Here is a 26,668-nt window from a genome sequence, read left to right on the forward strand (position 1 = left end):
GATGTACAATGAGATTGGAGGGCCACTCCTGTTCAGTGCCATGTAACAGAAAATCAAACTCTCTAAAATGGAAATAAAAATATTATAAAAATATTATAATCTAGTATAATCAATATGATCAAGAGATATACAGAAAATAACAATGTGTAAAATATACAAAAAATAGAATGTATAAAAATATATACATACATACCTACATTGGTGCATCTGTACATTGTAAGAAAGTAAATGCGTGTATACATATAATAATGAAGATGATGAATATTGCACTTGGTGAATGAATATTGCACTAGTGAATGAATACTGGATATTACACAATATAGGAGTGATAGATATTGTTCAGTGTGAATAATATAATATTGCACAGAGATGTGGGTGTTGCACAGTTATGGTGGGTGAGTGTGTGAGTTCAGGGTGGTGATTGCTCTGGCGAAGAAAGTGTTCTTGAGTCTGTTTGTTCTGGCTTTGATGCACCTGTAGCGCCTGCCAGAGGGCAGCAGGTCAAACAGGTCAAAGCCAGGGTGTGAGCTGTCCTTGATGACTATTATCTTTCTTTATCTCTTTGACTCTTTGGATTCACAGAAAACATAATTATGCATGAACTGATCTATTCATTCATTCTTTCATTTATTTATCCACTTACTTCAGGCTCAAACCTTCTCCCACCTACACCAAGCATACTTAACTAAATGCATAATGACAGTCAAATATTCAAGGTTAAATTTAGTTTCTATAAACTAATGAGCTTGTTTGCTGAACTGATGGTATTATTAATATTTTGTTAAAAGCAAGACACAAGAACTATTGGAATCCTTTGTTGTAATAACACAGTGTAAAAATCCAAATTTATACAAAAATTAAGTACATAATTATCTTATTACCTTATTATACGGCATACTGACCCATATCAGATATATATATAAAGCACAATGAGATTATATATTGTTTTACTGTAGAATTAGCTACTTCAAATTTTGTCAAGTACAGTAACAAACTGTATTTTTTTACACATACATATTTTTTTTATGTAATACTAATATTTAATAAGGTTAAAAATATATTTCCCCCAAAATACAAGAGTAAAAGTATAAAGTAGCATAAAATGGACATTTAAACCTAAGCACTGCAAACCGTAACCCTAACATGCTCACTTTAATATTTGTTAATTATTGTGACAAGTTGAAAAAAGATAAATATTTTTACAGCAGAGTACTACACTTCTAAGCAAACAGTAGAAAAGAGAACATGCAGCACAATGAGTGACATTTTTCAAAATAAACTACAGTTTCAATGCTCATTATTATGTCAGTCAGCACAGCAGGGTGGCACAGTTGTTTGCAGTTTTTAATGGAGCCAAGCAATAATGGAAGAATATGGCATAAAAGAATACACTATTCAAGGTTTCAGAGACAAAGCTTGTATTTGATAGCAGCATCACTTCATTAATTATTTGGCACTAATTAGGTACAAAAGTTTTTGGACAATGAGACATTTATTGCAATTCTGCCTCTGTACACCAGCGCAGTGGGTTTTAAATCAAATAGTCAACATATGCTTGCATGGCAGACTTTCAGCTTTAACTCAAGTGATTTAACTAAAGTATTCATTAACTCTTTAGGAATTACAGCCATTTTTACACATAATTCCCCATTTTGAGAGGCTCTTGTGTGGTGATGTACAGAGGTGTTATTGCCCAAAACCTATGAACCTAATTGTGTAAGATTAAAAAAAGACAGGTGTTCATCCTCCAGCCTCCTAAAAGTAGCCATGCAGGGAGGAAATGAGTGAGCACCTTATTCCTGGTTCCACAGACTGACCATACTGAATATGATACAGCAGCAAAGAATCAAGTCTACAGAAGTGAAAGAACCAGAGTTTATTTTAAAAACATGAGAGGTGTTATACTGACAGTAAACAAAGCCTTAGCAAAAACAGTGCAGTGAATAGAGGTTTTCAGTAAAAATGCACTGTAAAAATCACTTCTCAGAAACACATTTCACATTTGTAAAATATGAATATACATATATTTGTAATTTCTTAAAAAAAAAAAGCCATTATCTACTAATGACATTTGTGATATTCAAAGGCTATACTCACTTTAGCAACATTATTGGAGAATTCACCTTATTTTAAACAATTTCAACACGTTTCTTGCTTTATTTCTGTTCCTAAACATGTTATGAATACCAGCATCCCTTCGTCCTTCAGTTCATGTTAACAGTCAGTTGGTTGGTGTTAACAGTTTAGGTTTGATTGGTGCTTTGAATGAAAGCGACTTGATCTCCCACTTGTAAATACTGCTGCTGTTCTACAAATGCAACTTAGGTGCAGTTCAGCCTCAACCATTCATATGGAGAGCAATTTGTCCCTGAGGTGCATCATTAAGCTTTTTCCAAAGTTGCATAGTCAGTCTACTGTCATTTCTTAAAGAAACCTACAAATTAACGTATTTTTGATAAAAAAAAACAGTAGAGTAATCATGAAGAAACCAAACAGTTCTTGATGAAGGGCTCAAATCTTGTAATCAGTTAAAAAGTGCAAATAAAAAGATAATGATCCAACCTATAAACCAAGCAAACCTCTAGTTATTTAAACACCTAAATAACAAACATGTACTTTAAAGAGTAAAAAAAAAAGAGATAGAGAGAAGTTTAATAAAATACAATGCTGTACTTTTAAAAAACATGCAGGAATTATTGTTTATTATTGATTTTTTACTTTTGTTCTTGCAGGTTTTTCCTGTGTAAACATCAGGAACACAATAAATTACTGCAACTGTTGTGTCAGGCAGTGACAAAAAGAAGCACACTTTAATGTCACAAAGGCAGGCATTACTTATGGCTTCAAGTGCACTGCTAGGCAGCTTATGCACCAGCTCCTTGTTATTTCATGTACAGTTTGGTACAAAAAAGTGTTGCGACAGTGGAAATTTTTCTGTAGAAAGACCACAACCGTTTGATGGGTTAAGGCTTGCGAGGCTGTTATTGGCAGGTAAACCCTGAATGACTCATTTCCTTACAAAAAAAATAGCCATGTTTGATTTTGAGGTACAGGTTTCAGGTTTCAGCTCTGCATGTCGACTGAATTCTTGATTAGGTGTGCCTTTCAGAAAACAAATGAATAATGCACCTAGACAACAGCAATCAATAATTCCTTCTAACAGTATTTGTCATAGTGTAGACAGTGGACAGTCTGAGAAAGCTCCTGTTCTTATTGATGGATATGTCCATTGCACAAGAAAAAAAAAAAATCCCTTTCTGGTGGCACGTACTCTGTAAAAACATTAAAAAAGAAGATAGTAGGATGGACGTGTCAGTAAATACATTTTAGTAAAGCAGTATAGTCAAAAATAACAATTTGATAACTAAACCATTATTTATGGAAAAATGAAAGTGAAATCTTACATTTGTCTTCTAGCAAAGCATCAAATTCTAATGACTCCTCTTCTTCATCTGCCTCCTGTGAGTCCTCTATACTGCGATTCTCCTCTTCATCCGCTGCATCCTGCTGTTTTTCCTCCACTTCCTCCTCTACATCTGGTTGCTCTGCCTCAAGCACTGCCTTCCAAATTTCCTCCTCTTCTTCAGATGCCATGTGCTCCCCTGACTTATCCCTTTCTTCCTCTACTGACTCCTCTTTCTCTGATCCTGTCTCATCCTGCTCACTTGCCTTAAGGCTCTCATCTTGGACTGGCTCTTTCTCTCCTTCAGATGCCTCATCACCTTTCCGGTTCTCCTCTTCAGGCATCTGCTCCACTGCATTGTGTCCCACCTCTGACTGTGTTGTGTCTCCGTTCTCCTCTTCTGATACAGCAACAGACTCCTCTTGTTTCGTATCATCTTCCTCTACTGCTTCTGCCTGCTGTGTAGGAGCAGTTTCTTCTACCATAGATTCCTCCTGTTCATGTGGGGAAAATGGTTCTCCTGGCTCATCAGCCTCTGTATCTTCTTCCTCTAGAGCGGATTCAACTTTTTCTTCAACTGTAGGGAGTGCCTCTTCTTCTAAGTCAGTTGGTGCAGCTACTACTTCCTCTCCAGCTGCAGCGGGTGTCTCTTCTTCAGTTCCTATGGCTTCTACTTTTTCTTCAGTTCCTACGGCTTCTACTTTTTCTTCAGTTCCTATGGCTTCTACTTTTTTTTCAGTTTCTTCAGGTACCTCTTCCTCTTTTTCTTCAGTTTCTTCAGGTACCTCTTCCTCTTTTTCTTCAATTTCTGCAGCTCCCTCTTCCTCTCCAGCTGCTGCCGCTGCGTCTTCCTCTCCAGCTGCTGCGTCTTCCTCTCCAGCTGCTGCCGCTGCGTCTTCCTCTCCAGTTGCTGCCTCTTCTTCAGCTGTGGGAGCTGTTTCTTCTTCTGTTGTTTCCAGTGGCTTGGTCTCATTTTTAGTTTCTCCCATGGACTAAGATAAGGAAAGTCGTATCAGATGATGGCAAACTGCAGCAAAATATTTACTTATCTCAGTGAATGTGATGTGATTAAATTACATACACAACAGGAAACTACACTGTTTGAATGTAAGTGTTGATATAAATACACTGGGGAATCCATACCAGGCAATTAGCTCCCTCAAATTAATGTGATGAAAATGTTATTATGGTTCCCTATGGGCACACAGTGAACAGAAATAGTAAAGAGGCCATGTGTGCTGACAGTATGTGTGTTGAGGCATGTCAGGCATGTTCTACCATTGAAGTGTAATCTAATTATACACAACAACTTCTAAAAAATCTTACATATAGTCCTAGAAATATGATTGTATTTCAAGTTGTTATTTATTTTTTCTGTGAAGAGAAATAGTCTGGTTATAATGGCTGATTGATTCAGAGAGATATTGTGTCCATTTTTGTTGACTTAATCACGAGTGGGTCAGGTTTAAGAATGTTTACATCATGTAAATGTCACAGATGTGATCACTACAGTGTGCCTACAGCTGTACTTTATATACATCAACATCAACAATCATGGAAACATTATAAGACTAAATAAATGGAGTAAAACAAATTGATGATTGTGTGATTGTTTGAAATAAATAAAGGGGTTGTGCTGAACAGTAAAGCTTTGGTGGACAGCTACACCCAAAATCTAATAAATCTATTCCAAAAAATAATTAGAAAAATTATTACATCACCAACTTAGGTGTCAACAAGGGCATTCACATTTGATTTGTTTATTGGTCAATTAACAAACTGAATATGAGTAATTTGTCCTTGACTGCAAAATTTATGATATGACACCTTTGTTTACATTTTGCAGTAGATTTAATCAGATTATCTCAAACTGAGACCCTAGTTTAGAGTGCATGTTATATGCTGCTAAGTTCTGATTCTGCAGACTGTGACATACCATATTAAACTCCTGTACTCTGGCCTGATGGAGCCACTGGGACTGTTCATGTTCAAGGAACTCTCTGAAAGACAGAAGACAGAGTAAGAGAGTAAGAGTTACCATATCACTGAATTCAGCTTTTTGGCAGCACAGAAACGTTCTCCATGAAATTTTGTAGCTTTAACTTTTACTCATAAAATATATCAATAGTTTGATTGCAACACTTTTTTCAAAGCTGAAATGACAACAATAGCGTGTGAATGTTCTCTTGATGTTTACATAAACTTCAAAGAGTGCCCATTTTACATGCAACTGAAATTTTAAGCAAACCCTTTAAGACTTATCAACACAAAGGAAATGTTTGCACAGATCAGGACAATCTCAGAATGTGATTATGACGCCTACCAACTCTGGCCTAGAGTAACACAGCGATGCAGACAGTGGCAGCCAAAAGGGCTTTGACAAAGTCAACATAAAGTCATGGTTCAGAGGAGGCAAGTTATTTTCTCCACAGCTCCAAAAACTGATGTGCGCACCCCACCCCCCAACCTCACAACCTACCTGACAGTAGCAATCTCCACAATGCTGGCCCTCAGCTCAGTCTGGTAGGCGTCTAGCTGGTCCTTCAGTCTGAGCACCACAGCAGCCTGTCTATCCAGGGCGGCACTCAGTGTAGCAATCTCTCCAGCGTTCTCCTCCAGATTAGATTCTGCTTCTCCCAGGTTGCCTGTCAAGACGTCAACCTTCTGGGATAGCTCACCGGTCAGTGTGTCTAAATCCTCCACCTTAATTTTAACACCTTCAAACTCCTCACTCTTTCCCTTCAACATGGTCTGCAGCTGGCTCAGTTGCTCCAGAGACACTGTGGCTTGTTGCATCTCTGCCAGCCGGGCTTTCATCTCTGTGTGGAGTGACAGCACCTGAGCGGGGAGGTCTGATGTCTTGAGCTGTTCGGCTGTTGCTAAGGCCATACCCACCTGCTTCTGGGCCAGTGCATAGGACTCCTCAAGGGCATTAAGTCGGGCCTCCACATTGTCAGAAATGTGCTGCTGCAACAAGACACGGAAATGATGCAGAGTCAGGCTAAGGTACAATTACTCTCACTGATTTGGGGATTTGATAGACTCTTACAGTAATTACCAGTGAACTACAATACTATTAAGTTTATTATGGAAGAATTTTATTGTTATGTAGCTATTCATTTTTTAAAATAATTTTTGGGATTGTTTGCTTAAACAATATTGACAAGAGACACCCAGTCTCTTGTCAATACATCAAATGCCTGGAGGAAGGAAATCTGTAGCCACACCAAAATCTCAACATTAACAGGTCTGATCATGTACAAGCCACTTTGTAAATCCCACTTCACAGGGGCCAACCTCAGATGATTGATCCATTTACAGTCACATTAAAACACAGTTTCAAAGTTGAATTTTGTAGTAATTCTTCATAACCTTTTTTATGAATTCTTCAGTAAGCTTACTTCCTTACAGCATCTTCAGTCATTTCACATTTGTGAGTCACTAAACCATTTACCACTCACACAGAAAATATTTGCAGAACAAGACTGAGCTAGCCGAGCTGGTCTCTTGCAAAGTTTCTGTAACCCTGACTTTCCTGAACAGAAGAGATGTGTGACGGAAGCAAGTAATGCAAGTGCAATCAATAAGTAATAATCGGAATACCATGAATTCCACAAGAAGACTAAAATATTGAACATGACAGTTGTAAGCATCCATTTACAGTGACATAACAGGTTCAGTTCATTCATGTTAATGTGTTTAACTAGAAATATAAATACTTCTTACACTGAGTGTGCCATTTCAGAAACACAGCCGAAGAAAATCTCTTTCTGCTCCTCTACAGTCTTCTACAGTCTTTCAGATTGCCTGCAAAGAGCCTCTGAACTGGTGTTCAGTATCAAAGTCACAGACTAAATTTAGCCTTGGCTCATTACCGCCTTGTTTATTATTATTTTGGCAGCATCCTCGGCACAGCTTTGGGGGCATATTCCTGACTGGTACAACAATACAGAAATTTTCCACAGAACTTAGTCATTAAAAAAAGATCTATTTTACATTTGAATCACTGATAAAGACAGTGCGTCTGCATTTGTAGGTCAGGAATAATCCTCATTACAAACGTCAGCAGCTGTGTGGATGTTAGAAATAGCAGCGTTTTGTACTCACTCCAGTGAAGCTGTTGGCATGTGGAAATCTGATAGAGGCCTGCAGCTAACTTTCCTTACATGCAACTGGCAGCGTGTGGGGAAACGTTCTCTTATTTTTCTGCACAGTGATTTTTTAAATTCTAATTTCGTGAAAATATGACTGATGAGGTAGGATATGCATTATAGATTTTGGCCATCAATAAGCGCATCTAGTACTGTTGATGGCTTGAAAGTATATGCGACTGTACACGTTCTGACAGGGAATTTCACTATTTTCTGGGCTTACCTTACTGCTTGACTGTCGCATTTCTTCGTGGGAGGACTGAAGCTTCACTATCTTCATCTGTATACCCATGACATTGTCTGTTAAGTAGGTTAAAGTTTGGTGCTGCTGGAAACAGAACCACGCACCAGTGGCACCTCCAATCACAATAATCAGAAATAAAACCAACAGAAGTGTATAGTTATTCCCTCCAGGGCGAACTTCTGTCTCCATAACTTCATTTTTGAATAAGTTATCTTCATGTTTATGGTTGTTTTTCGCTTTCCGGTGTTTGGCTGTCATTGCGCTACAAAGGACACAATGTCCTAATCAGGCAGTAAGGTGATATTCAAGGACCCGGTGGGTAAGCAAGCTTGGGCCGGGTGTGAACGGAGATTTACTTCGGATGGATCCTTTCAGCTGCGCGCTGCATCAATCGGCCCGGTTTAATCACTCCACAATAAAGCTGCAGCGAGCTGTTGGTGAAGAGGTAGTGAGGGAGATGAGAGAGGGAGGCGTGAACAGTAGGTAGCGTGGTTGTCCATTCAGGAAGATCAAGGAGGAGCGGGGGGCCGGGCTGCCACCGGGAGTGGCTGAGCCTTGAGTCACCGGGTGGATGTCTGTCATCTGTGGAAACACTGCACGTCCACCGATGGACCGCTGTGCGCTATTTTTTACTGCAGAGGCCATAAGTGCAAGTGGCAGGGCTGCGCTTTTCCACTGTAGGCTAGGCCCTACAATAGTATATAACAAGACTATAAAAGCGCTATAAAAAATAATTATTAAATATAAACAATGACTTTGTAATGTAACGTAATATAAAATGTCATTTTGGAATTGCCACGCTCAGACGCTGAAAAGGGTCCCTTTGCAGTAAAGGTCACCTTCAGTTTCTAAAATGTCAACATCTTCTTGGCCTTTGCTGCTTTGTTTCAGTCTTCAGTGTCAGTTTAAGGGTTCAGCTCCCAGTCTTTTTAAATCTCCTAATTTTTGTATTATTATTTTTTTCTTTTCATACCAGCTGATACTTTATTTCTGAGTTTATTTTTGGCCGTCTTATTTTCTTTAGTCTTCCTCTATCTTATATATTTGCCATAAATCTGCTCCTTATGGTGTTACTTTGTGTGTGTGTGTGTGTGTGTGTGTGTGTGTGTGTGTGTGTGTGTGTGTGTGTGTGTGTGTGTGTCGTTCTGCAACTCATTTTCACAAGGTTGCTGTAACCACATTTATTCAGAATCATTTCTTTTTCTTAGCACAGCTACACACCTATGGTTCAGCAGAATATATGCTTTCAAAAATGTTCAGGAATTCAGAATTACTGACAACGGGACCTTTTAGCCCCCCCCCCCCCCCCCCCCCCCCCCCCCCCCCCCCCCTTTTTTTTTATGAAATATAACATCAGGAAACGTCTCAATTACTTACTGGAGGACCAGATGTTTAGTAAAGAATACAATGTTAAATCAAAATGTTTTGCAGTGTTTTTTGATGTAAAGCTTTGACTGTACTACTGCTGTAGTATTTAAACTGTATCCCTGCAGTAAAGTAAAGCCATTTTTACAATTTATTCTTAGATATTTGTTCAGATGCTTCGTAAGTTGATCCAATATTTATTGCAGATTAATGGATGATGGGCTCAAACAAGACCCTTGAGGACCATGGCCAAAAACAAACAGGAAACCTTCAGCTGGAAAAACATTACATCATACCACAACTATTTTCATTATTTCCATTCATTGGTATTCTGTTTGTAATCACTGGAAACATAATAAGTCAGCTTTCACAATATACAGGAGTACAATGCTTAAACAGTGATGTTTTTTTATTAATATTTTAATTTCAGTAGCAATACAGTAAACAGGATCACACCCTAGCCAATCATCCTGTGTCATGCAGCCAATCTCTTAAATAAATGTTGCTCACACAGTACTGCTGTCTTCCATTTCTTCACTCTGTGTGAGAGAAAGAGAAACACATTGAGGACAATTGCTATCTCTTTTCCCCCCACCTATCCCTCAATGTAATCACATCCTGTGTTTCCTTATCACCTCTGACACTGAGGATGGTGGCGCATTCGGCTCGTCCTAAGCTGTTCTCTGCGATGACGGTGTACTCGCCCATGTCTTTGGGACCCACACAGAGGATTAACATGGTGCAAACTCCACAGGTGTTGGAGGTGTAATAGTTGATATTGGTGTTTAGACTGATGTGATTTCGATACCAAGTGATACGAGGTTTGGGATTTCCTTTTACTGCACAGCTCATATAGCATTCATAACCTTTGGGTGCAGTGTGCAGTTTCAATGGTACAATGAAGGACGGGGCACATCGCAAATCACAGTCCTTTATGGTTGGTATACTTACTGCAAACTTTTCTATGAGAGAGCAGATACAGTATGATAATTGTAATTTTTTCTTAAATTAAAAGGTGACTATTTGGACTTTTAAGATCATCTGAGATGACAAACACACCTTTCTTCTTCTCTGTCCCCCAGATTGGTGACTCAGAAGGTGCAGATATGCCCATGTCATTTTTGGCATAGACCCGGAAATGATATTCCCTTCCATGCATGATATTACAGACTGTACACTTGTTATTGAAAAGTCTGTCAGCCACCGTAACCCATGTACGCTTGGTAGAGTCCAGTTTGGACACAGTGTAGTGGAGACGGTCATCACGCTTCTCATCAGGAGAAGGTTCCCAGATCACCGTCACAGTGCCAGGCACATTTTCTTCCAGTTCTACTGGTCCAGGAGGTTTTGGATCATCTGTGAACAGTTTTACTTGCATAGATCCATTAGCTTATTTTTCAAAATCATGTTGCAAAAGAAAATGAGTATACAGTTTTAGTTTTATTTTACCTGTGACCCTGACTTCTGTACTTAATGTTTCCTGTCCTGCAAGATTTTTCACCAAAATGGAGTAGATGCCTGAATCATAACGCTCAGAGGACGGAATCAGCAACTGGGAGGAGCCGTCAGAGTTACTGATTGTGACCCGCTTTGTAACTGGCACATTATCCTTTAGCCACATAATTATTGGCCGTGGAGAAGCCTGTTTAAAAAAAGGAATATCTTCAATATTTAGTTTAGTTTTGTGAAACCATGGTTTGCCTCAGAATGGTACTAATCAAAGCTGAAATATGAATCTCACCTCAAAATTGACTGTAATCCTCACAGAGTTCCCTGCCCTCACCACAAGGAAACTTTTCATCTTGGTGTTTGTGAATTTTGGCCTCACTGTCATAGTGAACCAAGAAAATAAATAAAAATGGTTTTAGATCATATTTTTATTTCATGGGGATCTTAAGTGGAATAAGCAAAACTATATATAATATATAAACAAATCATCTGAGGTATGTTGTAGAAAGAATGGATTTTGTAAAAAAAAGTTAGATTTTCTTTTCTTTAAATTTCTATCAGCAACTACCTGATAGAATCTGAAATTTCTAAGTCTTATTGACGTACCTGGTGAAGGCATTGCAAGCACATAGTTGGGCAGCTCCTCAGGCTCACTCTCTCCTCCATCATTAATCGCAATCACTCTTACCCAGTACATGTCCATGGATTTCAGGCCTTTCACACTGAAGGAAGTCATAATGATGGGGGTGCTATTACAGCGGGACCATTCAATGCAGTCTGCTTGCCGAATCTCAACAAAATATCCTCTTGCTTCATCCTGTATGCCTGGTTTGTCCTCGGGTTTGGTCCAAGTCAGGACCAAATGGGTGTAAGAGGTTTCTGTCACCTTAAGGCCTGTAACTTTACCAGGAGGCTCTGGTGCAGTTCAAATATCATACATTAATTTTTTTTGCCTAATCTATGTACTATGAACAACAGCTGCAGCACTTACTCTTAGGATCCCGTGCAAAAACAAACTCTGAGGGGTTGCTAAATTCACCAGCTCCTGAAAGGTTTATGGCGGTAACCCTGAATTCATATTCTATGCCTGCGACAACGTCCTTCACTGCATATTTCTTTTCTACAAATTATTTTATTAGAAGAAAGACAGAAAAATGGAGGGGGGGGGTGAGACAACAGTAAAAACAGCACTGTTATGGTCTGTGGTCATCAGGTCTATCAGATTAAACTGAGGTAAAAATACCCACCTTTTATTAGCTCATCATTGGCATTGACAACAGTCCAGAGATTACTTCCCTTCTTTCGTTTCTCCAAAATATAGCCCAAGATACGTGAACCTCCCGTGTTACTTGGAGGAGCCCATGAAAGATTTATACAGTCATCAAAAGCACTGACCACCTTTGGAGGTGCTGGAGGGGCAGGGAAAGCTGAAGAATGCAGAAGCAAAATAGATGGTGCTGGTAATGGCTACAGTCAGAGAAACACAACTTTTTTGCTGCTTGAAACTTAAGTGAAGGAGTAGCTCTGAATCAGTGTTGTGCAATGGATTTTATTTAATTAATTATATCAACCTGTGCTGAAACAATCAGCCTCTAAACTGATAACTGATTAGTTAGTTTAGTTTAATTTTTCTTTGCTTTGTTTCTATTCAGCAAAAAGTAGTACCAGGCTTCAGACCTCCTCCGAGGCTAAAATCTCTCTCCAAACCATTCATGAATTGTATCACTATATCCAGACGGATATCTGGATTAGGCTGTGATATATATTTTACATTAACACATTTTTTCCTTAGTTTTGTCATGTAGAGTTATATGTATACGACACCAAAAGCTCCAATATTGCATCCTCCCTCAGTGGTTAAAAAAAAAAAAAAACTCCTGAATGCAGACTGTTATCCAAATGGTTGTAATCCAAGTTGTGCCAAGCCCCATGACTGATAAAAATTTCATGCCAACTCCATAACTTTTTAAGCAACACTGCTAACAAAGAGACAAAGAAACAGGCAACCTGAGCCAATTACATAACCTCCTTGGTGGAAGGAGGTTAAAGTCAATAATGAAAATAGTAATTATTTACAGCTCCACCTTGAAATGCACAGTAGGGGGCAGTAACGACACTGTCTCTTCCACTGATTACATTTTGACCTATGATTCGGACATGCCAGTGAGAGGCAGAGTAGACTTAGATAATGACAGTTTGCTGCTTAGTTTAGCAGCATCAGTTTCAGGGTCCTGTTGGCTCACTGTTACAGTGTAGGAGCAGAGTCATTATTGATATCATTTCCAGGCAGCTCTGACAGGAAAACAACCCTCGTTCCCAGGCGCACAGAAATTCACTGCTGTAATTTGTTGTTGCTTGTTAAACGTTAGCCCCACATGAAGCAATATGTTGCTAGCTTTTTGGCTGGTGCTGTTTATAGTATTAGCTACAATTACAAGTTAATTACACTGCTATAAGAATGTAATTAGTACATCAGAGTGATGTTCCTATTTTTGGGTTCAACTGTGACAAATAGTTTACTACCTAATCAATTAGTTTAATGGGGGGGAAAAAACGGCAAAATATTTTTAAAGGGAAAATTATTTACTAAGACTTGAATTTTTCTTTGCATATGTGCGGGTACACTGATGTGACTTGAAGATTTTCTGGTCATGGCTAAGCTGGCAAAAGCATTTATAGTTTTTTTTAATCCAAAATTAATGTTGCTTATTTTTAACAACTGGTTAGAATAACTAAAATCAGACCACAGTGAGGACTGTATTAGACTTGTCAAGACAATATACAGATAGATGATCCAGAAGGACACTTGGGAGTATTTTTATCTTAAAACAGTAAGTAATTTTGTTGCATTATGCTTGTGTAGTGGTTTTTTAGTGTTGTGTTGTTAGCCCTGGGCTGTCAGGGAGAGTGTGTTTGTTTTAACCGTTTTAACTTGTGCCTTTTCTACTAACTTGGCAGCTTGTGTGCCATCATCACATACTGAATATACTGTATATAACTTTCTATTAAATTGGTTGGGAGGAAAAATAAGATGTCACAGTTGAATTTTAATTATATGTCAGTAACCTGAAGTTTTGACGTGAAGATTTTTCTGCCACTTTCAGATGATGTAAAAACCTTTTGTTGCCCACAAATGTAAATGTTTTTTTGACTTGTCATTTTATAATAAAAGCTTTCACTTGTGTTTAAGTTAAATTGATCCCCAAGTTAAAACTCAGCATGTACAGTTTGTATTCTGTTATTTCTGTGTCATTCGGATTGGTGCGTGAGGTAAACTGATCTGGTAACATTGTGTCTCAGTATCATTTTGACTTACCAAGTGTGCCAGCTTGCATATCGTCAGTTTCCATCACTTCACTTATGCCTTCTGCCGTCACTGCCCGGATACGGTAACAGTATTTGCGCCCGCGATCCACCTCTGCGTCCCGGAAGTTGGGCACACCCGTTATTTCTCCTATTTTCTTCCAGGTGTTTCGCCCCACCTGCTGACGCTCCATTAAGTAGTTAATAACTGGGGAGCCACCATCATCCTTTGGAGGACGCCACCTAAATTCAATACATGTAGCTGAGCTCTCAATTACCTCTGCAGGACCCTGTGGTGGGGTTGGTTTGTCTGAAACATCAAAAAAGTTGTGTAGAAAGTATGAAAATAAATTTCCTATTTAAATATATGGGAGAGAAATTAATGCAGTGTTGATAGCAGAGAAACAGTATTTACTGATAGACTGATAATCATAGTAAGTTTTGACAAAAAAACAAAACAAAAAACTTTGGTCAAGTTTTAATGCATTGCCAAACATATTATGAGGTTGGACATTTTCTGTTCAGCTTCTGCATTTTCCTTAATTCACTCACCAAGCACAATAAGCTGGGAGACTGCCTCAGTGAAGCCATGCTCATTTTTTAGCTTGATCTTGAACTCTCCCGTGTCCTTCCTCTGGCATCTGCTCAGAAGCAAGCGGCTGTGGCTTGCAGATTTCTCTATCCTTATGTTGTTGTCATCTTGGAGTTCTTCTCCTTCTCTGTACCACTGAATCTTTATGGGTTTGTGGCCAAGAAAATGCAGTTTGAAGATGGCGTTGTGCCCTGCTTTAACTGTCATTGGCTCACAGAAAGCACTGAGATCTTCGAGGTCAAACCTGGGAGGATCTAAAGAAGTGTGTAAGAGTTAGAAAAGTATTACATTGTTAATCTGTGATCTAATTCAACATTTCTTTCTTGTTATGCCTGTGAACAACATGGAAATATTTCTGTTTACAGTTTTTCTGCAAAATATCATGCTGTCATGAGCAATTCTCAAACCTTTGACATTTATCATTGCTTCTGTTTTACGGCCATCTGCCTCAAAACGGTATTTTCCAGAGTGCTCTTCCTCGCACTTGATTATGACCAGTTTATGGATTGGGCCATCTTTAGTTATAGAGAAATTGTCATCTGAGGATATCTGATAGGAAAAAACCCCAAAAAGATAAAAGTAAACAAATCAAGCAAAAGCTGTTAAAAATAAGGTTTTCAAATCAGCAGTAATGAGGGCTTCATGTCCAGCTGTGTGTGTTTGTGTCTCACATGGGCCCAAAGTACTCGAACACTAGCAAAACATTTGAAGTAAATTAAAGATGAACAGATGTTCTATGAAACCTGTGGTGAATTTCAGGCATCAGCAGTGACTGTCCCTGGAGAAAGTAATGGTGAACTTTATTTTTTTAAATAATGACTTTTGGGCATTTTTAAAATTTAGATAGATAGATAGATAGATAGATAGATAGATAGATAGATAGATAGATAGATAGACTCCATATGATTTAATACATACATGAATGTGTATAGATTTTCTGACTAACCTGCTTGCCGTCTCTGAACCAGGCTCCCTCACAGTCTTCACTGCTAAGCTTACATGTTAACTCAGCAGTCTCATTGATGATAGCATTAACATCAGTCAAACCACAGATGAAATGAACCCCTGGATCTAAGAACAGTTAAAATATAACTTATCACTAACAATTTTTGCAAAATTGTTTAAGATGTAATTTTTAAAAATCTTGTACAATGAGTGTTCTGTGGTAACAGAAATTTGACCAAGTCTCCAGCCAGATACAGATCTGTCAGGTTCACTCCTGCCACATAGAAAATGACAATGACTAACCAATTTATCTAATTTATCTGTGTAGTTTTACTCCTGTGAAGGCTCCTTGCTGTGGGAAAATAGCATATTATCTTGAACAAAGAGAAATAAGATCATTAACATAAAATGACATGTAATAAGTATTAACTATAAAAACATAAAAGCAAAACTACAGAAGCACTGTGTTCTTCATAGATTAGACTGTAGCTTTTTGAGTCAGGATTGAGCCACATATTGGATTGCTGCACAATACTGCCAACAGTGATGCCTGAATAAGGAAGGAGATATCAGATTGCACTGAAATGGTGTCATAAACTGAGACAGAAGTATCTCAGATGTTTCTTGTCTGCAAATTAAAGTGGGCACTGAAGATGAGGAATAAACCTTTGGAAGATAAACTAGTAGACTTGGAGATAAGATGAAAAATGAACTACCTGTCACTAGTAAAATTGCCAGATGGGTCTGAAGGATGTGACTCAAGCTCTTATGTTGGAAAGGACTTGAGGTTGACAGCCAAATTGTTCTGAAGAGGGATAGTATTGTCCCACTAAGAATGCTGATTATGAAGTGTGCCACCAGTTTCCTGTCACAAAAGCAGCAATTTTTGCCTCACAGGAAATGAGAGTTGCTTGTGTGACTTTTGCATTTTGATATGTTAATTCAGATCTGGATCAACACAATACCAAAGTCACACAATAACCAAACTAACTAATCAATCAAGGCAATAGTAACTGAATGACTCCAGTATTTTTTGAGGTAAAATCACTCGTTTGTCACTAGATTCCTGAGGATGTACTGGCTTCATTTCCTTGTGGGAAAGAGCTGTCTGACAGCAGGTAAAATGGTGAAAATGTTCTAAATATTGATTTATTTTAGGTGGAGGAAATAAATTATAAATGCAAATCTTAGAGCCATTTCTATATCCAGATAATTTTACTTCATCTTAATAATGGTTTAATTTGATTTTCAATTTTCTCTTCTATTCATAAACAGTGTTTAATGTTTCTGTCACCTGTAGTGCAGAATATTGTTCAGGTATGCCATGCCTGACGTTTGTGTTAACAAAACAGAAAAGAAGGTGGAGATTTTATCCTAATTGAAGTCTAATAGTGCAAATCGGTGTGGTTCAGCAAAAAGATAAATGTTTTGACACCTACTTACCAACCACCAAATCTTCGATTAGGGGGGCGTGTCTTTTACGCTTCGTATGTGTAGAAGAGTCAGTGCCACTGTCGTCACACTTAATGTAGTCTTTAGGACATGTACCTTTAAAATCTGAATTTTCAGAGTTAGTAAAAATATTTTTCAAAATCATACCATAGATGGTTTAAAGTAATTTTTTATTATGTGCAGGGATTATCAGATTTAGTCACTTAACAAACACAACACTTGAGTACTTTTAAATGTAAGGTCACATCTAATATTTTTGTGACAGTTTACCTTTTTCTCATAAAAGAACTGATTTTGGAAAAATATGAATTTCCTCATGGAACAGAAGTTGTTGTATCATATCCCCCCCCCCCCCCCCCCCCCCGCAATAGTACATGAAGTGTGCTCTCTTACCATCAAGACCATCCTTTGGCTTAAGTTCCTGCTTTGAAGAAGTTGGGTGCTTGACCAGGTCAACAGAGTCCTCATCCTCATCATAGCCACTTGATTCATTTTCACTTGCTAGTTGATTCGGATCTGTGTTAGGTAATGCATGCACAGCTTTATGCAGTGGATTTTCTAATTCTGAAAACTGTTTTCTTTGATTAAGAAAAAAATCCATCCAAAAAAAGTGCTAAGGGACATGTTTCTGAATTTTTGTATCATCAAAGACAAAGCTTATATACTTACAGCATCACGTAGAACTTTGACAGCTATTCTCATGCTGCTGTGCCAGCTAATTCACCTTTTAAACTATAATATACAAATGAAGAGTTCAGATGCAAAAGCCCCTAAATACCACCTCTGTCAAAAATGAGATAATGATATTTACGGAATCCTTACCACACACTATACACCAATCAAATCATTTCACGTCATAACCCACTAAATACCATCTCTGCCTAGCCTGAATTATCCGTGTGTTATCAAAAGCCACTTCCCATTGCCCAAAGAACCATCAGAATGCAAGATCATGTGACTTAAAGTGTTTTCAGCACTGAGCTGCAGGAGCCGGCTTTTCATGGTGGTGATCAGATTGCAAACACAGCTGTAGGTGAGGCTAGCGTTGTTTTGTGTGTTTGGCGATCAAACTTGACTAACTAGAGGTAGTAAAAGTCATAATGAGATTTCCGTAGATGAACATGCGGAAGGATCATTACTGGGTGCTGAGTATGCGCCGGCTAAGGCGCAGAACCACAGTCCTTCGGGACCGGACGGTTCGGCGTGTAGGCACATGTGGGTGGCGCTGGTCACAGCACCCCTTTTGCGTCCCTGGTCGTCGCCACCGCGGGTTAGTATCTGCTATTCTGTTACTGTTAAAACAAATGTGCTGCCATTCTGTGCTATTGCTGTTGTACTGTGTGAATCTATGTATAAATCTTCTTATCATAGGCTAAAACAGTATTTGGGCATTTTGCCTTCATTAACACTGGGCATACATAGGTGGGATAAATCTACCCACCCCCTTAATCCTCAGAAATTGTGAATTTCTCATCATGCTGTGTTCTTTCATCAGTTTCAATGCTTCCAGTTCAATCAGAGGTGATTTAGCCACTCTTAACTATGCCTATGTGGAAAAAAATGGATTTAGAGGTTATTGCAAAAAAAAAAGAACTTATGGATTTAGCCGGTTTTGACACAAAACAAAATATTAGTTGTTAAACATTGCCTATGAAATGAAATGACTGAACTTTAACATAAGAGCCAGATTAAAAAAAAAAAAAAAAAAAGCTCTTTTAACCAAAAAGTGCCCAGATGGATTTTGGATCTGAACTCTTCAAATTTAAATGGAAATGGCCTGAATCCTTGTAAGGGTTTGAAACAGAAATGTCAAATATATATTGACTCTTTAGATTTGGGAGGAAAAAAAAATATTGAAGGAAGACAACACATTTTGTAATTCAACATTGAACAAAATCGACAGTAATACACCAATAAGCATCCATCTCTACAGCTATATACACATAGATCTAATCTTGAATCAAATATAGTACATCTTTATGCAGTCATTATGTATTCTCCTTACCAGATGTTTGTTGTTTCCATTGGACTTTCTTTTTTTTCATTTGTTGTTTGACAGACCCAGTTGAGTTATTGTTTCTATCAGATTCTCCCGGTTCATGTTGATGCATGGTAAGCATTTGAGACTGATCCATATCCATAAATTTGTCAGTGGAGTCTGCATAAATACAAGACCTGACCCTTAAAACTACCAATGCTCAAATACAAATAAATTAATAAAAGATTTAAATTCAGCTGTCTATAACAAAGACATGGACATGAGTTCAATTTTGTATGTTTCTTACCAATTGCTCCAGCTTCTGAGTCTTGATGTTGCTTTATGTATCTTGATTTTATTGAATGTCCAGTGAAGTCCTTCATCTCCCCAGAATGATCACCTTCATTTTCACCTACTGTATGCAGTTAGAAAAAAATGTTTGTGATTTTCAAGGCTAAAATTCTTTAACATATATATATCTCATGGTTTAAGAGATATTTGTTGACATTGGTACTAAGAAATGTGATCAGGTTTGTTTTGCTCTATTACTGCCTGCACCAGTACCAGTAAACAACTATGTCATACTTAATCCAAGCACTGAAGGATAAGGCATGAAGGATGAGCCAGAATGTGGGATCGATAGGATTTTACTGACTCCTGGTACAATAAAAAAAAAAAAATGCTGAACTTTGTCACAGTCATATGGAGTTAACTTTAATGAGATAATGAATTTTGATCACCTTGTGATAGGAAAATATTTTTTTCTCTCCTTTTGAGCTTTTGCTCCACAGGACAGGCATTTGCAGTGTTAGATATCTTTAACTGCTCACACATTTTTACCTGGTCCAGTGACTTTGCTGTGTTTTCCACCAGTGGCTAACATCAAAGTCAGTTCTTCTAAGGTCATTTCTTCTAAAATCAGTTCATCAGTTATATGTCCTGCTCCATGTTTTGCTTTTACTGCTGCCAAAATCTTCTCCATCTCCCCTTGTATTTTTATTTGCTGCTCTTTGGCCACTTTCTCAACGTCGATCTGTGCTCCACGAGCCACTGTAGTTTTACGGGCTTTCTTCGCATCACCAGGTGCAGGATCACTGTCAGCTTAAAGGTTATATAGTACAGCATAAATAAAACATGTATTTGTGAATATCATCACTGAATGAATTATTACAATGGTAATAATTAAGATAACGCTATACATTGTACTTTAGGGTGATACCTTCCACAACCAGCCAGGCATTGCAGGATGTATTGCCAACCACAGCTGAATAGATGCCTTTGTCCAGTGGCTGGCAGTCCTTGATGAGCAGTCTGTGAATGAGTTTGTGTTCTGACATAGTTAAACTATATTTTTCTCCATCCTCCAGGATGTTGCCTTTGCCCATCCATGTGATCTTGGGTAGTGGGTGTGTCAGAACACACTCAAACAAAGCGTCCTCCCTTTCTTCTGCTTTAATCTCCTGAATTTTGATTACAAAGTCCACTTTGGAAACTGAAAAAAAAGGCTAAATATTAAATTTATGTGAATTTTTCATTTTTTACATGTATCACCAATATCAGTCATGTTCATCACTGACAACACAATTAGAGATTTAAATGTAGAGAACATTGTACCCTCCTCTATTGCCTAGTCTCTGATTGTTGGCTAGTTAGTAAATTTTTATATATGGTTATCTTTTCCCCAGTGTTACCCACAGTTGTTTTTTGAACCTACATTTAATCTCTGCAGGGAGCATGAACTTTTCAGGATCCACTTGAGGCAGCCCTGTGTTTCGTAGGTTGACCTCTTGAATATCCCCTTTACAAAGCCCCGTGTCCTTTTGCATCAGGCCATTAATAGGGACATTCTTTGTCCTCCCAACACTCTTTAGATCATGTTTCTCTGCCCCATTTTCATCATAGGGAATTACACCATCCTGCTAGATAGACAGAAAAGTTATAGAAAAAAATGATAAATGACAATGTAATATACGGTTTGTTGCAACTCCTGTAAAAATTGGAAAATATACTGCGCTGGAAGCACTCTTTTATTAAGAGTCATGGAACTCACTGCTTTGTGTATTAATAAGGCACGCAATATGGAATACATGCAATATAGAGGGATCAGCAAACTGATATCTCTGACCTACATTGGGGGGATATAATGTATATACAGTGAGTTCACTGTCCCCAGATGGCCTCCACAGTGACCAGACCTCAACCCAACAGCGTCCCTTTCAGATGCGGTGGAACGGGAGATTTGCATCCTGCATGTGCAGCAGCTGCTATGGTATATTGACCAAAATCTCCAAGGAATGTTTCCAGCATCTTGTTGAATCTATGTCATGAAGAACTGAAGTCGTTCTGAAGGTAAAGGAGGACCATCCTAGTGCCAGCAAGGTGTACCTAATAAAGTGGCTGTTGAGTGTGGTTAATAGTTCTTCTGCTGATGTGATATCTACATTTGAATTAGCAATGTATTTTTACAATGAACAGTATGAGCTCAGTGAAAATTCAGAAAGAATATAACTTCTCATGATGCATCAGCACCAGTTGTCTCTGTGATTGATTGGTGTAAGATATTGTATCTAGTGTGAGAGCTGAGGGTTTTCATACCTTACTCTTATTTTGTGCTCTCTCCTTCTTCTTTTCATCAAGTTTCTTGAGAATCAAATGCAAGTCTTTAACACCAAATTCGGAACAGATGCGCTCGTAGTCCTCCCTGTCAGCTTTTAACATCGCATCCCAGAACCTTTCGTCGGTTTCTCCATCTGCTCTGTCTATTTTACTGAAGATAATAAGAAAATATTAAATGTAATGTATTCAACTGTCAAAAAAGGGATCAGTGGTAAAAGGAATATCTGTGCATAAATGCCTTTTTTGATATTTTAATAGCTCCTCACCTTTTCTTCAGCAGTTTTCTGAAATCTGCTGGATTTGTTGAAGCTGAAAACAGCAAATTCATTTTAGATAAATGCACATTTAAATACACATCGAGCCCTTTATCATTTTTGTACAAATAAGATGAACAGAACTAGGCACCTATTTGACTTATTTGGGTTTTTTTTTTTTTTTTCTTCAGTGTAAGCTTAAATAGCAAGAAATAATAAAGTCTACAAGACCACTCAACCAATAGAAAAAACTCCCTCAAATGCACAGTAAAAGAAAGAAATACATAAAAACCTTTAAAATATTTAATGGTTAAGTCTTACCCTCAGTCACAGTTAATGTTGTTGTGCAGATGGCTTTTCCATATTCGTTTGCAGCTAAACATTTGTATGTATCTGTCTCTGCAGCAGACACTTTGTGAATCTGGAAATGCAAGTAAGGGATTGAATTCACATGAAAATACATTATGTATCATATATTTATGACAACAATTAATAATATAAATGCGACCCACTCACAGGATCTTTATTCGCTCACCTCTAATATATGCTCCCCAGTTGATTCATCATATTTAGTCTGAAATTTTTCCTTGTCTGAAAGATTTCCTTTAGCTCTTCTCCACGACACATCTGGTGTTGGATCCCCTGTCACCACAGCCCTGAAAACAGCTAACTTTCCTAAAAGACATATTAAGGAATCTTTTTAAGCCTCACGTCTATAATTTGAGTTCAGTTTCATCATTTGAAAAGATATTGCTGAAACTCAACCAGTCAACTTTAATATGTTTCCTTGGCAATACTGTAATTTATTTGAATGCTTATTTTTTCTGTGACTATGTAGATACAGGAATGCATCAGTTTTGGTGGTCAGTTATAATTTCAAGCACCCACCTTTTTCAGTGGTTACTGGCATTGGTTTACACTGGAAATCTGGGGTGCTTTTTCCCTCTGGTATGTTTACTAAATACTGCGTGATCATCACCCCAGATGTCTTAGATCTCCTCCGAATGGCAGCTAAACAAAATGGGGGGGGGATAACACAACAAAACATATACATAACCATGAGAAGTGAAAACCACAAACTGAAAATAAATTAATCTGGTCAAAGTTTGCTGCTTTTGGTAGAAGTAAATGGATTTATTCTTTGCTACCAGCAGATGTCAGGAATGTCAAACATATTCCCAGTGATGCTTTGTGTGTTGACAGCAAAAGCTTTGCAAAAGGAAAGTACTGTGCACAAATCTTATTTACTGCTTTTGCTTCCAGGTCCTAGGTTATACTAGCTGTGGTGGCACAATTCTCTTTAACTTTTCATCTATCCATTTTCTTCCACTTATCCAATTCAGGGTCACGCGGAGGCTGGAGCCTATCCCAGCTGCCATGGGGTGAGACGCAGGGTACACCCTGGACAGGTCACCAGTTTGTTGCAGGGCTAACCACAGAGACAGACAACCATTCACAGATGCATTCGCACCTATGGGTCATTTAGAATCACCATTGTACCTAACCGGAGGAAGCCGGAGCACTTGGAGAGAACCCATGCAGACACGGAGAGAACATGCAAACTCCACACAAAAAGGTCTCAGCCAGATGGTGGATTCAAATCCAGGACCATCTGGCTGTGAGGCAACAGTGCCAATCACCATGCTACCATGCTCCTGGAAAATCAATTCCTGTTGCTAAATTTTGATTTGCGTGGTACAAAATTTAGCCATTCAGTGACAGTTAATAGTAACATGTATTGCTTGAAAAAGAACACAATTCTGTCATTGCATGGGATAAAGTTCCTCTTATACATATTAAATGTATGTTGCAATATCACCACCTTTTTTACACTCACTAGCAACTTTATTAGGTACATCTTACTAGTACCAGGATGGACCCTCTTTTGCCTTCAGAACTGCCTTAATTCTTTGTGACGTAGATTCAACAAGGTGCTGGAAACATTCCTCAGAGATCTGGTCTATATTGACACAATATCATCACACAACTGCTTGCAGATGTGTCGACTGCGCGTGTGTAATGTGAATCTCCTGTTACACCACATCCTCTATTGGATTGAAATCTAGTGGCTGTGGAGGCCATTTGAGTACAATGAACTCATTGTCATGGTCAAGAAACCAGTTTGAGATGATATGAGCTTTGTGACATGGCATGTTATCCTGCTGGAAGCTGCCATCAAAAGATGTTACGGTGTGGGATGGACATGGTCAGCAACAATTCTCAGGTAGGCTGTGGCATTTAAACAATGCTCAGCTGATACTAAGAGGCTCAAAATGTGCCAAGAAAATATCCTCCACAGCACCATACACAGCAGAACGGATCCATACTTTCATTCTGTTTATGTCAAATTCTGACCCTATCATCTGAATAGAAATTGTCACAATAGAAATTGAGAATCACCAAAGATGGTAAGCGTGTGTGATTTAGCCTCAGTTTCTTGTTCTTAGCTGACAGGAGTGGCACCAGATGTAGTCTGCTGCTGCTGCAGCCCATCTGCTTCAAAGTTTGATGTTTTGTGCGTTCAGAGATGCTCTTCTGTATACCTTAGTTCTAACAAATTCCTGCTTTTGTGCGCATTCTGTATGTTGTATATAGGGTTAAATGAACAGACTGTACAGTAATTCACTCAATCATTTAAAAAGCAAACCATGAATTACACTCTGTGATCCCCTGCTTTCCTGCTTGGCAGCTGAACATTTCCTCATCAGGCTCTGAATGTTCAAAGATAGAGGATCACACAGGAGTCGGTAAAGAACAACATTAATCCAGGGATTAATAATTATTATGACAAGGACAGAAATAGGAGAGCTGCCACCCAGTCAAACGTGTCACTGCTTTGACGAGGTAGGGTTTCAGGTTATCAACACAAAGACAGAACGGGTCACAAGCAGACACAGTATTCAATAATACCTAATGTATTATTCAATGTTTATTCCATTATTCCTCATAATGGCTTTTTCTCAGTACTGTGTTCATACAGCACTGCAGTGCATTGCAATGTCAAAAAACACTGTTTGTCCAGCAAAAAATAAAACAGTTCTTATTTCACCTGTCTTGTTGCCAGACACCTCGTTAAAGCGCTGAATATATTGATGAACAAGGGAGAAACCTGGGTGAAAAGAAATGACATTAGATTAGTCTGAAATACATAACGGAAAGCTGGTCTGTGCTTGTTGGTATTCATATGGAATGAAGTAAAAAGGAGCTGAAAAGGCTGAAGCTGAATGCCTAGTAAGGCATAGTGTGGAAAACTCTTAGATGCTTGAATAAGCTGAAGCTCTAAGAGAGTGACAGTAAAAGGCAGCAGGTAGGTGACCTTTATCCAAGGATGTTTTCTTCTTATCCTCAGTTTATCACTGAAGCCTCGGAGAATGGACCTTTAGTTAGCTGGCTAAACGCCCGTCAACCCACAAAGTTCTCAGTGAATTTAAGAAGTTAATGGAGAAACTTCTGCGCATCTTTTGGTTAGGATCAGCGTTTTCATGCATCCCCCCCACTTGGGAGCAGCGAAAGAAAGTTGTGAGCACAACAGACATATTATTTAGGTTTTAGGTTTCTGGCCACCTGAAAATCCAATAATGGCTTTCCTTCAGTTCTCTACCAACTCCTGAGGGAAATATCTGGCTCTTTAGCTGCTAAATGTTCCACTGTGTTCACCACCTATTCACTGATTGTGTCTGTCTGTTATTTGGCGCTAAGCAGGGCTTGTACAGGGGTTTTCCTACAGTTTTTCTATTATTGTGTCAAAGTCTAAGCATTACTCGTGTTGCTTATAAACGTTAGTGTTTTAAAGCCATAAATCTATCACTGGGCACACCATATGGTGGTTTATACCTTCTTAATTGTTTATTTGACTGTAGCAATATGTTATGTTTTGACAGGATTAGTGGCAGCTCATTTCCCACCACTTTTGGTGATTAATTAACTTTCACACAGTTTCCTATATGTGAGACAGTAATTAAGTTTGCTTGTGTCAAAGATTAATGTAGGTTTTTATAACAGATAGTCGCTGCCAAATGGTTTTACCCCAAAGGCCTTTATTGTCAGTGTTCACTCAAGATATAAAGATATATTTTTTCTCTTATATGTTTTAACCCATTAAACTGGAGAATTTGATTTTAACAGTACAGAACAGCCAGAATATTCCTGGCTTCAATAAGGGCCTAAAACCGACATTAAGGATTAAGCTAATAAATAATTAATATCTAATTCTTCAGATACAATAAATCTTTTACATGTAGAACATGTTATCTATTGCAGAAATGATAACAAGAGAATGTTGTGTTTGCTATTGATTTTTTTCTTAAAACGTTATGCAGAATGAAAGAGTAGTAAGAATTGTAGTCCTTTACATAGTTTGTTTCCAGTGGTCCCTGTGTTCTTCCCTCTTTTCCACATTTTGGCAAGAGTGACCTACAAACAGAAAGTGAACACAATTATTGCAACAGATAACAAGGCAATACATGAGTGTTACTTTGCATTAAGACATATTAACTTTGTGCACTTGTTTTTGCTGCTGTGTGGTACAGTATTTTTATGATTTGTCATTCACACCAGGTTTGATCATCAGTATTTACAGTATGCACTTCACATTACCAGGTACTGTATGACAATACCCAGTGAATATTAGCTACTAATATAGGCACTGCTTACAATACAACTGATGACACCTTGTCTGCTAGGGAAGATAAATGATGCCTTTGCATATAATAATAACTCATAAAACCGGCAAGCTAATTTCATCTCTCATGTCTATGCTTTAAGGCTTCCATCTGGAGGAAGGTCAGAAGGTCAACTGTTACAGGTTTTCCTTTATGAGCTGAGGCTTATTACTGCCTGTAGGCAGTGCATATAGTCTTTGTGTGAGTATGAATACAGTAAAATTAAACAAGTAGTTACTTAAGTTACTAAAGTTT

The 26,668-nt window shown here is 38.3% G+C and overlaps 2 protein-coding genes across 2 annotated transcripts; both read right to left on the reverse strand.

The window, feature by feature from the left end:
• Nucleotides 1-1,386: 1,386 nt before the first annotated feature.
• LOC115783369 (FK506-binding protein 5) lies at nt 1,387-8,230 on the reverse strand. The gene is made up of 5 exons (XM_030734172.1): nt 7,778-8,230; nt 5,883-6,370; nt 5,340-5,403; nt 3,405-4,395; nt 1,387-3,272 (listed from the first exon to the last, which is right to left on the reverse strand). Coding segments are annotated over exons 1-5 (1,824 nt in total). The 5' UTR covers nt 8,057-8,230; the 3' UTR covers nt 1,387-3,270.
• A 1,448-nt stretch (nt 8,231-9,678) lies between these two features.
• On the reverse strand, nt 9,679-26,150 carry LOC115783370 (immunoglobulin-like and fibronectin type III domain-containing protein 1). Its single transcript, XM_030734173.1, has 24 exons — nt 26,105-26,150; nt 24,802-24,861; nt 22,641-22,763; nt 22,288-22,427; nt 22,074-22,173; nt 21,765-21,807; nt 21,478-21,649; nt 20,597-20,801; nt 20,102-20,374; nt 19,723-19,983; nt 17,298-17,420; nt 16,896-17,000; nt 15,454-15,578; nt 14,915-15,056; nt 14,468-14,761; nt 13,929-14,225; nt 11,860-12,039; nt 11,604-11,732; nt 11,219-11,527; nt 10,905-10,990; nt 10,613-10,805; nt 10,223-10,519; nt 9,799-10,125; nt 9,679-9,702 (listed from the first exon to the last, which is right to left on the reverse strand). The coding sequence occupies exons 1-24, from the start codon at nt 26,148-26,150 to the stop codon at nt 9,698-9,700; spliced, it is 4,035 nt and encodes a 1,344-aa protein (XP_030590033.1). The 3' UTR covers nt 9,679-9,697.
• Nucleotides 26,151-26,668: the final 518 nt, after the last annotated feature.

The sequence above is a fragment of the Archocentrus centrarchus genome, chromosome 7 (genome assembly GCF_007364275.1).
Source record: "Archocentrus centrarchus isolate MPI-CPG fArcCen1 chromosome 7, fArcCen1, whole genome shotgun sequence".
In the NCBI taxonomy this organism is placed as follows: Eukaryota; Metazoa; Chordata; class Actinopteri; order Cichliformes; family Cichlidae; genus Archocentrus; species Archocentrus centrarchus.